This window comes from Primulina tabacum, chromosome 6 (genome assembly GCF_025594145.1).
Source record: "Primulina tabacum isolate GXHZ01 chromosome 6, ASM2559414v2, whole genome shotgun sequence".
Taxonomy (NCBI): domain Eukaryota; kingdom Viridiplantae; phylum Streptophyta; class Magnoliopsida; order Lamiales; family Gesneriaceae; genus Primulina; species Primulina tabacum.
In genome coordinates, this window is record NC_134555.1 from 1,859,062 (window position 1) to 1,871,827 (window position 12,766).

General features: G+C 35.1%; 2 protein-coding genes and 1 non-coding gene across 4 annotated transcripts; all 3 read right to left on the reverse strand.

The window, feature by feature from the left end:
- Positions 1-5,744: 5,744 nt before the first annotated feature.
- On the reverse strand, positions 5,745-7,932 carry LOC142548576 (CASP-like protein 5B2). The gene is made up of 3 exons (XM_075656966.1): positions 7,086-7,932; positions 6,231-6,363; positions 5,745-6,105 (listed from the first exon to the last, which is right to left on the reverse strand). The coding sequence occupies exons 1-3, from the start codon at positions 7,214-7,216 to the stop codon at positions 5,905-5,907; spliced, it is 465 nt and encodes a 154-aa protein (XP_075513081.1). The 5' UTR covers positions 7,217-7,932; the 3' UTR covers positions 5,745-5,904.
- A 1,328-nt stretch (positions 7,933-9,260) lies between these two features.
- On the reverse strand, positions 9,261-12,645 carry LOC142548577 (PRA1 family protein A1). Of its 2 annotated transcripts, none has more exons than XM_075656967.1 (8): positions 12,244-12,644; positions 11,736-11,776; positions 11,516-11,594; positions 10,787-10,873; positions 10,624-10,712; positions 10,463-10,534; positions 10,263-10,382; positions 9,261-9,507 (listed from the first exon to the last, which is right to left on the reverse strand). In XM_075656967.1, the coding sequence occupies exons 1-7, from the start codon at positions 12,399-12,401 to the stop codon at positions 10,279-10,281; spliced, it is 630 nt and encodes a 209-aa protein (XP_075513082.1). In that variant the 5' UTR covers positions 12,402-12,644; the 3' UTR covers positions 9,261-9,507; positions 10,263-10,278. The 2 variants fall into 2 exon arrangements, with proteins under 2 accessions (XP_075513082.1, XP_075513083.1); XM_075656968.1 differs by lacking the exon at positions 9,261-9,507 and adding an exon at positions 9,550-10,138 and having other exon boundaries at positions 12,244-12,645.
- A 47-nt stretch (positions 12,646-12,692) lies between these two features.
- On the reverse strand, positions 12,693-12,766 carry TRNAV-CAC (transfer RNA valine (anticodon CAC)). The gene has a single exon. It is a non-coding gene; the product is annotated as a tRNA-Val (tRNA).

A 12,766-nucleotide genomic window follows, 5' to 3' on the forward strand; every position in this document is an offset into this window, starting at 1 on the left:
CAACATCGTGATCCCATTTCAAAGAAGTGTAATTGGAGAGCAGCTCAGAAACTAGAACTCGTTCATGCAGATATTTGCGGCCCGATCACACCCATATCTAACAGCAATAAGAGGTACATTCTTCTATTCATTGATGATTACAGTAGAAAAGCTTGGGTGTATTTTTTGACAGAAAAATCAGAGGCTTTTAGTCTTTTCCAATGCTTTAAGACTATGGTTGAGAAAGAAACAGGGATGTTCATCAAATGTTTACGCACTGATAGAGGAGGCGAATTTAATTCAAACGAGTTCAATGATTTCTGCAAACAAAGTGGGATAAAGAAGCAATTGACCACTGCCTACATACCACAGCAGAACGGTGTTGCTGAACGGAAGAATAGAACCATCATGAACATGGTCCGATCGATGCTATCTGACAAAAACCTTCCCAAATCCTTTTGGCCAGAAGCAGTAAACTGGACCATCTATGTCCTAAACAGGTGTCCAACTTTGGCAGTTAAAGATGTTACTCCAGAGGAGGCTTGGAGTGGACTGAAGCCATCAGTAGCACACTTTCGAGTTTTCGGTTGTATAGCACATGTCCATGTTCCAAAGGCAGGGAGGACAAAACTTGATGATCGAAGCATTGCTTGTGTACTGTTGGGGGTTAGTGAGGAATCAAAAGGCTACAGGTTATTTGATCCTGTTGCTAAGAGAATCATTGTGAGTAGAGATGTAATTTTTGAAGAAGTGAAACAATGGGATTGGGACGAGAGTCATAGAAAACACACTGAAGTAGCCTTAGAGTGGGGTGAAAATGAAGGAGTAAGTGACACTGAGGATAGTGATACCAATGTTGGGATAGATGAAGAAGTTAGAAGTGAGACAGATAGCTCTAATGAAGGTGACGAGAGGGCGAGGAGACCTCCTAGTTGGATGAGCGACTATGTCAGTGGCGAAGGTTTATCTGAGGATGAGGCTCATATAGTGCAAGTAGTATCAGCTGATCCGTTGTACTTTGAGGAAGCCATGAAAAGTGCAGATTGGAGAAAGACCATGGATAGTGAAATCAATTCCATCGAGAGGAACAAAACATGGACTCTTACTGAGCTACCAGCTGGGGCAAAAAAGATTGGTGTGAAGTGGGTTTATAAAACAAAGTACAACGAACATGGCAAGATTGAGAAACACAAGGCACGTCTGGTTGCGAAAGGGTACTCTCAACAATATGGTGTAGATTACACAGAAGTTTTCGCACCAGTAGCAAAAATGGATACAGTAAGGATGATCATTGCTCTAGCAGCACACAAGGATTGGAAAATTTTTCAACTAGATGTTAAGTCCGCATTCCTCCATGGTGAGCTTAGTGAAGATGTTTATGTGGAACAACCAAGAGGATATGAAAAAAAGGGCAGTGAACATCTTGTCTACAAGTTACACAAAGCCTTGTATGGATTAAAACAAGCTCCACGAGCTTGGTTCAGTCGAATTGAAGCACAATTTATCAAAGAAGGTTTCCAAAAGTGCGATAGCGAGCAGACATTATTCACAAAGAAGAACAGGGAAGGAAAATTTATCATTGTAAGTGTTTATGTTGATGATTTAATTTTTACTGGTGATGATGAAGTTATGATGTCCGAATTTAAAAGCTCTATGTTGAGAGAGTTTGATATGACTGATTTGGGAAAGATGAGATTCTTTCTTGGAATTGAGGTGTTGCAAAAATCTGGTGGTATTTCTATATGCCAAAGAAAATATGCAATGGAAATTCTGAAAAGATTTGGCATGAATGAAAGTAATTCAGTAGAGAGTCCAATTGTTCCAGGCTTCAAAGTAAGCAAAGATAAAGATGGAATCTCTGTTGATGAAACTTACTACAAACAACTAGTTGGGAGTTTAATGTATCTCACTACCACGAGACCTGACATAATGTTTGTCACTTGTCTCATAAGTAGATATATGGCAAAACCAAAAGAGATTCATCTACAAGCAGCTAAAAGAGTGCTCCGATATCTAAAAGGGACTATGGACTATGGAATTCATTATATGAAAAAAGGAGATGGTAAGTTGTTGGCATTCACTGACAGTGACTATGCTGGAGATATGGAGGATAGGAAGAGTACTTCGGGATATGTTTTCTTAATGAATTCAGGTGCTGTTTCGTGGTGTTCAAAGAAGCAGCCAATCGTGACCTTATCTACTACAGAAGCTGAATTTGTAGCGGCTGCCGTCTGTGCTTGTCAAGGAGTTTGGATGAAAAGAATTTTAAAAGAGCTGGGATGCTCTGATGAAGGTTGCATTACTGTGATGTGCGACAACAGTTCTACTATCAAGCTGTCAAAAAATCCCGTTATGCATGGTCGCAGTAAACATATAGATGTGAGATTTCATTTCTTGAGGAATCTTACCAAAGATGGTAAGATTGAATTGATTCATTGTGGCAGTCAAGATCAAGTAGCAGACATAATGACTAAACCATTGAAGCTTGAAGCCTTTCAGAAGCTTCGAAAGATGTTGGGAGTTTGCGAGATCTCGAGCATAATCTAATTGCTAAATAGCATTTAGTTTAAGGGAGGAAATGAAGGGGTTTACTGATCTTTGTTAAATAAAGTCCTGTTATGTAGGGACATTTAATTTGTTTTGACTTGGTCTATGTTTCTGTTATCTTTTCCTTTATTCTTGTTGAGTTGTTGTATGGCTATATAAGCCAATATCATTAGCAATAAAACTTGAGCCATTGATACTCAGTTTGTTGTATATTTGTTCTCAAAATCTTATAAACTGATTGAGGTTCTCAACAGAGATTTGATTTCGTGAGATGGATGGATATAGAAACGCGTGAAAGGACGGCGTTACTGGCGTAATCCAGCTCGAAAACTGCAAAAATAACCGACAGCATTGGCCAAAACAATAGAAAAACCACATATATCCACCAAATCCATCCACAAAAGAAGCAAAGACAAACGAATAGCAATGAAACTAAAGTTCGACAACACAAAACACAGAAAAACTTAAAGTAATGTGAACTATAAAATAAAAGAATGGTGAATAAATTGAAACTCGTTTGCCTCCATTGACGACTGTTGCAAACTCGATCGCAGAATCCGTAATTAGATACGATTTGCTGTGCGAATGATCGAAAGCGGGGAGGATTGCATTGGGGCAAATGGCTTTTGCTTTTGGTGGGAAGACTTTTGGCTTTTATTAATATAATATAATTTGAGAAAAAGTATAGCAGCGCACTGATTTATAGGGCTTCCTGGCCCAATGGGCTCTGCCTATCTTCTTTAGATTTTGAGTTGGAGATGACTTTATTCTGATTTATAAATTTAGACAATTTATATATATATTTCAATGTTGTGGTTGTTTTGAGGTACGAATATATGTTGTCAAAGTATAATATTTTATTCTTAGATTGTCTCGTTATCATCCATGAGGATCGGCGAAAGCCGAAGGTGATACCAATCAGAAGTATTAACAAACCGATTCAATTTGCGAACTTTTCGAGTTAGCTTGAAAAAAAATTGACTCGTATTCGAATTTATCAACTTAAACATGTTCGAACTTTTTTCTTGTCGAATTCGAGATCAGATTATATTATTTGACAGTTCGCAAGAAGCTCGTGAGCTTTGATACTTAATTATTATAATATAAATATATATTATATAAATAGATTTCGAGCCTTTCGAATATATATTTTCGAGTAATAGTTCGAATAACTCGCGAACATGTTCGAATCTTTCGAACTGAACTTGAATTCAATCCCTAATTCAAATAGAACTCGAATAAAAAAAAATTCAACTTTTCAAGTTTCGAATCGAGTTCAAACTTGAATATATTTATTTTAAGCCAAATTCGAGTCTTAATTTTTCAGCATAATCGACTCGATTCGGTTCATTTACACTGTCAATTTGATTTCAACATATTTATTATTATTTTCCGACTTGATTAAGGAACAATGCTACAATTTTATTTCATGAGATTTAATTAATTTATGCAGCACCACTATGACTTGTATTCTTTACTTCAACCTTGCTAAAAACACCTAAAATTTAAAAGAAAAAATGGAGAAAAAAAATTAAGCGACAAGAGGGATGATCAACATCGACGAGGCTGCATTTGAGAATATCAATTTGAAATTTATGAATTTCAATTATAATTTTATTATTCACAATGAAATAACATATTAAATCTTAAAGTAATAGATTATTTAGTTACACAAAATAAAATGAATTTCAAATCACAACAATACTGAGATAAACATAAAATTCATCGTAATTAACATGAAACATGATATAAACATATTACGATGAATTTGAAATTTACGATAAATAACATCAAAAACATCTAAAATTTATTGAGTTGAAGGCTTTATTTAATTCGCTTGCAGAAGTTTTTCTTTTATATGTTTCAAAATAATATCGAGACATTGACGGCCGGCTCAAATATTTTTTGAATTGTGTACTTTTATCAGCATTTTAATATTATATATGTGATTTGTATAACTGGTAAAGTTTACTGCACAACCAGAAAAATTTGAAGGATTTGGATCTTTTAACACAACATCAAGAGGTGTGTATTTCTTACGCAAGATAATTTTATGGATCTTACACGACGATGTCAAATAAATTTAAAATTTAAAAAGAATCGAGGAGAGTATTTTAACGTGACGTAAGCTGTCCCGCAGATTTACGATACGATATTCCGAAGTCGGGAGACACGGCCGCCCAATTTGATAGACAACGTCAATTTCTACCAAAATTTATGCTGCGGTAACTCTCTTCTGTGTTTAAATATTTGGTAGGTTTCACGTAATTTTTTATTTTGAATTTATATATTAAATTTAAAATATTTTATTAAACCATAAATAGATATTTTTTTGAAAAAAAATAATATTTTTGTACATACGTGAGTTGACTTGATATATTTTATAATGTAATTGAGACTTATAAAATCCATTCAACTTATTTATAAGATGAATCATATGCTACATTTGATGTTTAAAATTGTGTTATATTTTGTTCAAAGAAGGTTCATTTACACAAATTATTAAAAATTAAATGTACTAAACATCATAGATGAATAAAATAACATTAATTATTGATAAAATATTTTATTCATCTAATTTTTTAATTTAAAAATAATTATATATTGTTTTAATAATTTATCGTCAATTTTTTTTAAAAAAATATATTAATAGAATATTTTATTAATGATTAATTGTATTTTGTTCATCAGTTATGTTTAATATATTTAATCTTTAACAATTTGTATAAATATGACTTGTTTGAAGAAATTATAACTTGGTTTGAATCATAAATTGTAGACTAAATAATTACCAGCCAGCCACGTTATGATTCATAATTTAGTATCTTTCAACAATCAATCATTGAGGGGAAAAAAAACTTTTCACTCCTTAGAATAAAATAAGCTAACATCATTTCATTCTCACTATTTTTTCAAAAAACAAAATTTATTAATTTATACACTTGCCAACATAATCATTATAGTTCATTCAACTTTTGCTGATTTCCCAATATACCATATGAAAAACATCATTCCATGTAAATATTTATTCGAACACAATTTAAACTAAAAATTATGTCATTGATTAGAAAACAATACAAGATATAGATTTTCAAAACCAATTCTCAAACATTAGATCTCTTGTGAAACTATCGCACAAATCTTGAGCTTGATTTGCTCTTGGGTTGATGGGGAAAAAGAATCAACTAGTTTGCAAACAGCCAAGTAGCTCAAGAACCGTCTAAACTCGAATTAAAAGATATTTTTGTCGATGTACAAGAAAGCTCAAGCTCAAACTTGATTTAAGCTCTATAACATCGAGCTTGTTGACATTGAATTCAAATCTCTAGAAAAATAATCGATTCGAATTCGAGCTTGAAAATCTCAATCCAAATTCATTTAAACTGAAGCCAATATCCAAAACATTACATAAGATGACACTGCAATAAGGAACCATGTGATAAATGCTAGAGCTATGGAGAGCTCGAATGTTTTGCATGGAAGATGTGTCGGACCAGTACAAAACTTCAAGTCTTTTGCATATAAAACTGCAATCCCTGCCGATGAGCACGCAGCAGCAAGTGATAATGTTGCTGTTACCTGCGTTTAAGTATTACAATTAGTCAAAAGGTCGTTAATAAAATATGAAAAACAACTGGAACATATCGAGCAGAGCACTCTGTGATGCAGCAAGTAGAATTTAAAGTGCGTCCTCTAGAAATTACCCAATCACCAACAATGAACAGGCTCACTAGAACTGGACTGTGAAGGTCTCTTCTTATCCGCAAAGCATAAACATCAAGACATGCAAGACCAAAGCTCCATAAAACTTGAAGCCCCATCGAGGCAATAAGGTAGCTGAATCCAATTAAGGCCAAATCAAATCAATACAATAAAACGAGTAGATTCAACAAACCTCATCGAAAAGCAATCAGCAGGCACCAGGTTCCATATTTACAGCATGTTATCACAGTTTGAAAGGAAGTCTCTTGTATATAAGCCAACAATAGGAAGAGATGAAAATCGTGTGTGTTTTCAACTACCAATTCAGCCCCTCTGACTGAAATTGGTATGACCAGAGATCAAACAGATACCAGCCAACAACACGCTTACTTAGTTAACTTTGTATTTTCCAAATCTCCACAAAGGCAGACATACCATGTCTTTTCCATCGACATTACCTAAGCATAATCAATCAAGAGTCCTGTCAGTTATTACCATTTCCAGGCCAGCATTCAAACGTGATCAACAACCTTAAATTCCCAAAGGTGTTTCGAGAAGCTGCAAATTCGTCTATTATCAAAACAATGGTGAAAATTTCATGACATTCCAATGCTTTCCGAGCAAACCAAGCTCGAGAAAGAATTGAACTTTCAACATCATGTAGAAACAGATCTTATGTGTCTGCATAATTACTTCTGATGGGTTTACAGTAAAATCAAAACTGGAAGTTGCCAAAGTATTCAAGACAAAAAATGTACGAACAGAGAATCTTTAATGAGTGTTCGCTAACTTCGCCAAACAGAATCTTTAAGCAATAAATAAGAACATTAAAGAGGCAGAAGAGAAATCAGATTTACCAATAAGCGGTGAAGTTAGAAAACCCAAGAGCGGAAACCATAGCTCCAATGGAGCCAGCTGCAAATAAACACTGCCCAGTTCTTAACAGCAAGCCACTAACTGTCCCTGGACTTCCAAACAAATCCTTCATATTTACTTCAGAAAAATGTCTTTCCTTGCTTCAAATCTGAAGGCCCTTATCCTAAGATATGAAAAGATACGCCTAGATGACTCTAATCACCCCCATTTTCGCAAACCCACTTCAATAAAATATTCTCCGAATGCATACAATTTCAAAATTCGCTTGTGTGGTGCTTACAATGCGTGAATGGAGTAGGTTGGATTGGACACATGATAAAATCGGTTCATCCCACAGCCGTACGACCAAAAAAGAACCGTCGGGGTTCGTTCCAAGAAAATTACGGCAAAAAAAACTTGATGCCCCTCTGTCATATAATACTTACATGTGCATTTTTTGACTTGTTTACGAACGTAAATTTCGATTTTCAGAGCCATTTTCAATATTTTAATGGAGGATGAACACTGTAACAGCTACTGAAATTGCGCGTTAACTATTGAATCCCTTTTTTAAACTCATTATTTAATGGTTTGTCATGCAATCATTCATCGAGTTGGGACAACTAGTCACCACACTCAAAAATTAGTTATAAATAATAAGTGAGGAATAATTTTTCTTTCTTTCGTTCATAGAGCAATTTCAGAGTACATTTAAAAAATTATACTCATTTTTATTCCTGAAAGTGAGAATTATTTGTAGTTAGATCGACGAATTTCAAATATATGTTTGATATTTTATATAAACTTCATATCCGTAATTTTATTTTTATAACGTGTTTCGTGTTAATTATGATAATTTCACACACACAGTTGAACTACGCTGTATAAATAAATAAATTAACGAAACCAAATCTAGTCAAACAACAAAAGCCCCTAAAATTAAAAGCCCAATAAATAAATTAAGCTATAATTAATAAATAAATTTATATTCATATTCACAGAGAATACGTATCGCTTGCTGGTCTTTCCCCGAACGTATATTTGATCGGACTTCACACACCACCGTCGCAACCACAAGCCCCGGTGCTGCTGCTACTGTCTCCGTACCGCCGAGGTTTGCTGCCAAGACAACAGCAGGCCAACCCAATCAACAGCATGAAGCCACAAGCCGTCGCAACAGCTCGAGCCCAATTCAAGTAATATCCCATGATCGATCCCATACCCCTCATCGATCGCTCGGCCTAATATGAGACTTATCGTTTCACAGCTAAAAACACATGATTAATTAGCATCAATAGTTGCCATTAAGTATGAAATTATTGAAAAATGGAAAAGACGAAATGGAAGTACAGTACACATGGAGTTAGCTTGAAAGAGAGGGAGAAAATGGTTGGACAGACTGTGAGATTAAGGAAAGAGCTATGGTACCGTGAATCTTACTTAGTAAATGCATGTCATTTTGCTTTTCTTGGGGACAGCTATTTGGCGATGTATTGCGTATTTTCTTTCCATGAAGTAAATAAGTTATACGCTAGGACGCAATACACTTGATTGTCTTAGATAAGAAGATTTCGAATAAAATAATCGAGACCATCAAATTAAAGATTTGAATAGTTTCCTTTTCCAAAAGATAGGTGGACACTTCACTCAACGATATCAAAATAATGGAAATATATTTGTTATTATTGTATATAAAAATGAGTGAATAGAAATTAAATTTCCAGCCTTCTACGACGTGATAATAACATGTAGTAAACTATTTTCCTAATCTATTTTTAATTTAGATTTCATTCATCTTCTCCGTATTCAATAATAAATTTGATATTTATCAATTTACCTTGATTGTATGTTATACAAGGAAGGAAGGTAAAAATCTCATTTTAAATTAGACACATGATATGCAAAAAGTTGTATCAGCAAATGTCAAGATAGACATGAGTAAATATTAAGGAAAAAAAAAGCATCCATTCACCTACCCTTTTCATTCATCATTTAGTCATTCGTACTATCGACCAGTTGACGAAGCAGACATTTTTTAATTTTTCGAGAAGGTAAGAATTTTTATCGATTTTTGAGGCCATTATTATGAGGATGGAGCATGCTTTAAAAACAAATATTCGTTCATCAAACGCCATAATTTAATCGGACAATATTAAGTTCTACTTGCTAAGTAGACAATGAGCACACCATAATAGGAAATCTTTAAATATAAAATCCAAAAGATTTCCCATAACCAAATCACAACCGTCAAAACCAGTGAAATCTAACAAGGAATTCAAGAAATTTACAACCTTCTACCAATCTGCAGATCTTAGCAGCGCACGTTTCTTCAAGAAACTTGAGTATAGTATACGACATGGAAAAAGTTGAAAATCTAACGGTGCGTAGAGAACATATGTGACGTGACCATGACGGACAGGTACCCTACATAAAGAAGTAAATATCATCAGTCATACCTGAGGTGATATTGAAAAGAGAATTTGATTTTCAAATGGAATAGAGTAACAATATCACACGGTAACTGGAAAGATTAAACAGATCCATTGTACGAAGATGGAGACAAAATTTGTTCTAGGTGAATAACACAACCTCATGCACAAATCGCTTAAATGCTGACCATTAACTTCAAATAAATCACGAGGATAAACAGTGAAACTGAAAGAATATGTTCATTGGCAGCTTATTTTTCAACCGACACCAGGATTTTTGAACCGATAATGAGATTGTATACACTATTTTCCTCATTTTTACAATAACTATTTATACCATGATATCCAGATAGTAACTATTAATACAGTTATATTCATATAGTAAACCTAAAGCGGTGTTCTTTAGTTAAGCACTACCAACCTATCCAGTTCCCCCAACTTCAGGGAAATTGTGTGGTTTGAAATTATGACACCAGCAATGTATTCTTGCAAAGAAAAAATGACATATTTTAGGATAAAGCAATACATGAGGCATCGTATCCACATAACAGTCTTGGAGAACAGAAATATTTTCCACATTTTGAGATTGGAAAGAAAATTATTTCCCCCTGGAAACAATCATGCAACTACACAAACAAGACAGAAGTTATAAGATCACCATGACAAATAAAGATAAAATAGATAACAAAGATTAAGAGGGAAGGAAGACAGAGAGATTAATTAGAGATTGATCAAAGCAAAATAACTTACTTGCTCTTTCCGCAAGCTACAGCTCACTATAATTGCGCCAAACTGCACGGAATTCCTCGCGGAATGTGTTCAGACGAGCTTTGAGATTTGGTGTTCTAAAGCTTGCATGAATGAGGGTGGCTGAGGTGGGGGAGGGGGTTCGTATAATTAGAGGCCATTATAATCACAAATGAAAAAAAAAACCACAAAAAAATTATTACCAAGAAGGCCAATAGCAAGTGCCCACAAGAGAGTAAGAAGGCCACACGAAACAAACCAGAGGATGAAACCAACTGCAAGTAGAATATTATAAAAAAATCATTACAGCTTACTCTTCAAATGACATTCCTTTTATGATGGAAAGAACTTAAAAATTACTTACCCACAGAAGATAACAAGACAAATACCCAACGAGGCTGTCCACATACATGAATTGCTCTTTTTGCAGATGGTCGCCCACGAATTACAGGCCTAAATGAATGACATATATAGGTAAGGGACAGCATTCGGATGCTTAACAATTTCAAAGTTGCAAACAAACTTACGTGAGGGCAGGCCTCATTTTGGCAGCCAAATGTGGAGAAAGCTTCCTGACAGTTCTTGTGACCTTTTCACTGAAAGTACCTGCAAAGCTGTATGGAAATTTATTAACTAATAAGATTCCTAAATGAATCCGTTCTAGCTTCACTTAATCAAAGCAGGTGGAGGGCTACACAGGGCAGGGAAATGACAGAATAATTATGTTGACCCGACCAGCTCAAGTATTTCAGATGACAATAAACAGTTCGCCATAATTTCTTCACAGCCTATAGTACTCGCTATGGAATAGCAGCCATCTTGAGCTCATGATGATGAATGATCCACAACAAACAAAGAAGCAAAATGAGAAATTTAACTTGTAGATAGCACATAACATGAGAGGGATACAATTCGACGCGATGTTCTCAAAAGCACCCTGCAGACATGCTGATTCTGTATTGCAGAGTAATAGGAAAGTGACAGCTATCAGCCATTTTTTCAGCCGAATCAACATTAATTGGCTGTAGACTAACTTAAAGTGGCTACTGTCCACCACATCCCAATCGCGTTTTATTCAATTGATTCTAGAGTAGAATTTTCACATTCAAGATCAAACTTTGCACCTTCAGAAAATTTCATAAAACAAGAAGAACGACATCAGTCCACCCAAATAAGGAAAACAAATTGATGGTGAATTCTTATGGACGACAGATTAAATACCCATAAGAAACTAGGGCTATTTTAGAAATCCGTACCTATCGTTCAGAAACGCAATGCTCAGTGCTGTCATTAATGCTGCTACAATAGCAAGGGGACTCCGAAGAAATCCCATCCCTGAAACCCCAAAGCATGAAGATACTTAAATTAGAAATCAAAGACAAGCATAGATATGTGATTGCATGCCATGTACAGAAAGACAAACATGGACATGAGTGCATAGGATGTATGAAATCAGGTTCCCAATAGGTTCCATACCAAGAATGAAGACGACCAATATGAAATAATTGGTCCGATAGCTGAGAAAGAATAGAAACAACACGAGAAGCAAGTTAGAATTGCAGTGAAAAACACTAAATAAACTTTTCTGATGCACATATAGAAAAAAAATACATACTGCAAAAAACTCAGACCACGTAATTTAAACCTAAATCATTTACACTAGACAAATAAGAAGCTTAAAACCATCACCGAGAAGTAAGATATTTTCAGATAACAAAAGATTAAAAACATCAGACATCAAACCCATATATCTGACAGTTTCTCATTTTTTTTCCTACCAAGTCCCCCCACATCATGAAACTATACTATCGATACACATCATTTAATGGCTAAACAAGCATCGCAAAATCACTGAAACTCGGAAATCATTCTTCTCAAAACTCAAATTTAGGAATCGTATCACAAATCAAGTACCCCTTGTCCCTGGGGAGTCTTCGTCGTAGAGATACATTCTTATAAGAGTAGTTAAAGAGAAGATTCGTACTAATAGAGATTGCACTTGACACGACTGTTCCATTTAGCATAAGAACGCGGGACGGTGAATCGGGAGAAGAATTCTGAAACCGGACGCGGCGGCGACGACCAATCCACCTCTCGCAGAGCATCGATCAGATCCTCCGTCGTGACGTTTCCCCAATCCATTACTGATATTCAATAAACCAGATTTTTTGATCCAGATGATCGAGAGAAACCCTAGGAAGAAACAATCGAAAAAAATAAAGGCAACAACGTAATTTAATTGACGATCGAGGGGAAAGAATTTGGGCTGAAGAAAAGGTACAATTGATGATTACGGGAGAGATTTGGTGGAGAGGAATGTGATCGGTCGGATTGTGAAAATGAAAATGTTTGATTTCTATTTGAGGTTTTTAGGGGAAAATTGGAGAAATGTGCTTCGGAATATTATTAAATAGAAAATGGAAAAAAAAATGATGTCTGAGCCCGGGTTTGAACCGGGGACCTCTAGTGTGTGAGACTAGCGTGATAACCAGCTACACCACCCAGAC

What these genes read in the sequence shown, in the direction of transcription:
- LOC142548576 (XM_075656966.1), bottom strand. Translation starts at nt 7,216, where the DNA reads ATGAAGGATTTGTTTGGAAGTCCAGGGACAGTTAGTGGCTTGCTGTTA. An exon ending in TCTAACTTCACCGCTTATTG is followed by an intron (nt 6,364 to 7,085) that starts GTAAATCTGATT and finishes AATTGGATTCAG; the next exon opens with CTACCTTATTGCCTCGATGG. An exon ending in TGTTCATTGTTGGTGATTGG is followed by an intron (nt 6,106 to 6,230) that starts GTAATTTCTAGA and finishes ACTTAAACGCAG; the next exon opens with GTAACAGCAACATTATCACT.
- LOC142548577 (XM_075656967.1), bottom strand. Translation starts at nt 12,401, where the DNA reads ATGGATTGGGGAAACGTCACGACGGAGGATCTGATCGATGCTCTGCGA. An exon ending in AAAATGAGGCCTGCCCTCAC is followed by an intron (nt 10,713 to 10,786) that starts GTAAGTTTGTTT and finishes TCATTCATTTAG; the next exon opens with GCCTGTAATTCGTGGGCGAC. An exon ending in TGTCTTGTTATCTTCTGTGG is followed by an intron (nt 10,535 to 10,623) that starts GTAAGTAATTTT and finishes TTCTACTTGCAG; the next exon opens with TTGGTTTCATCCTCTGGTTT.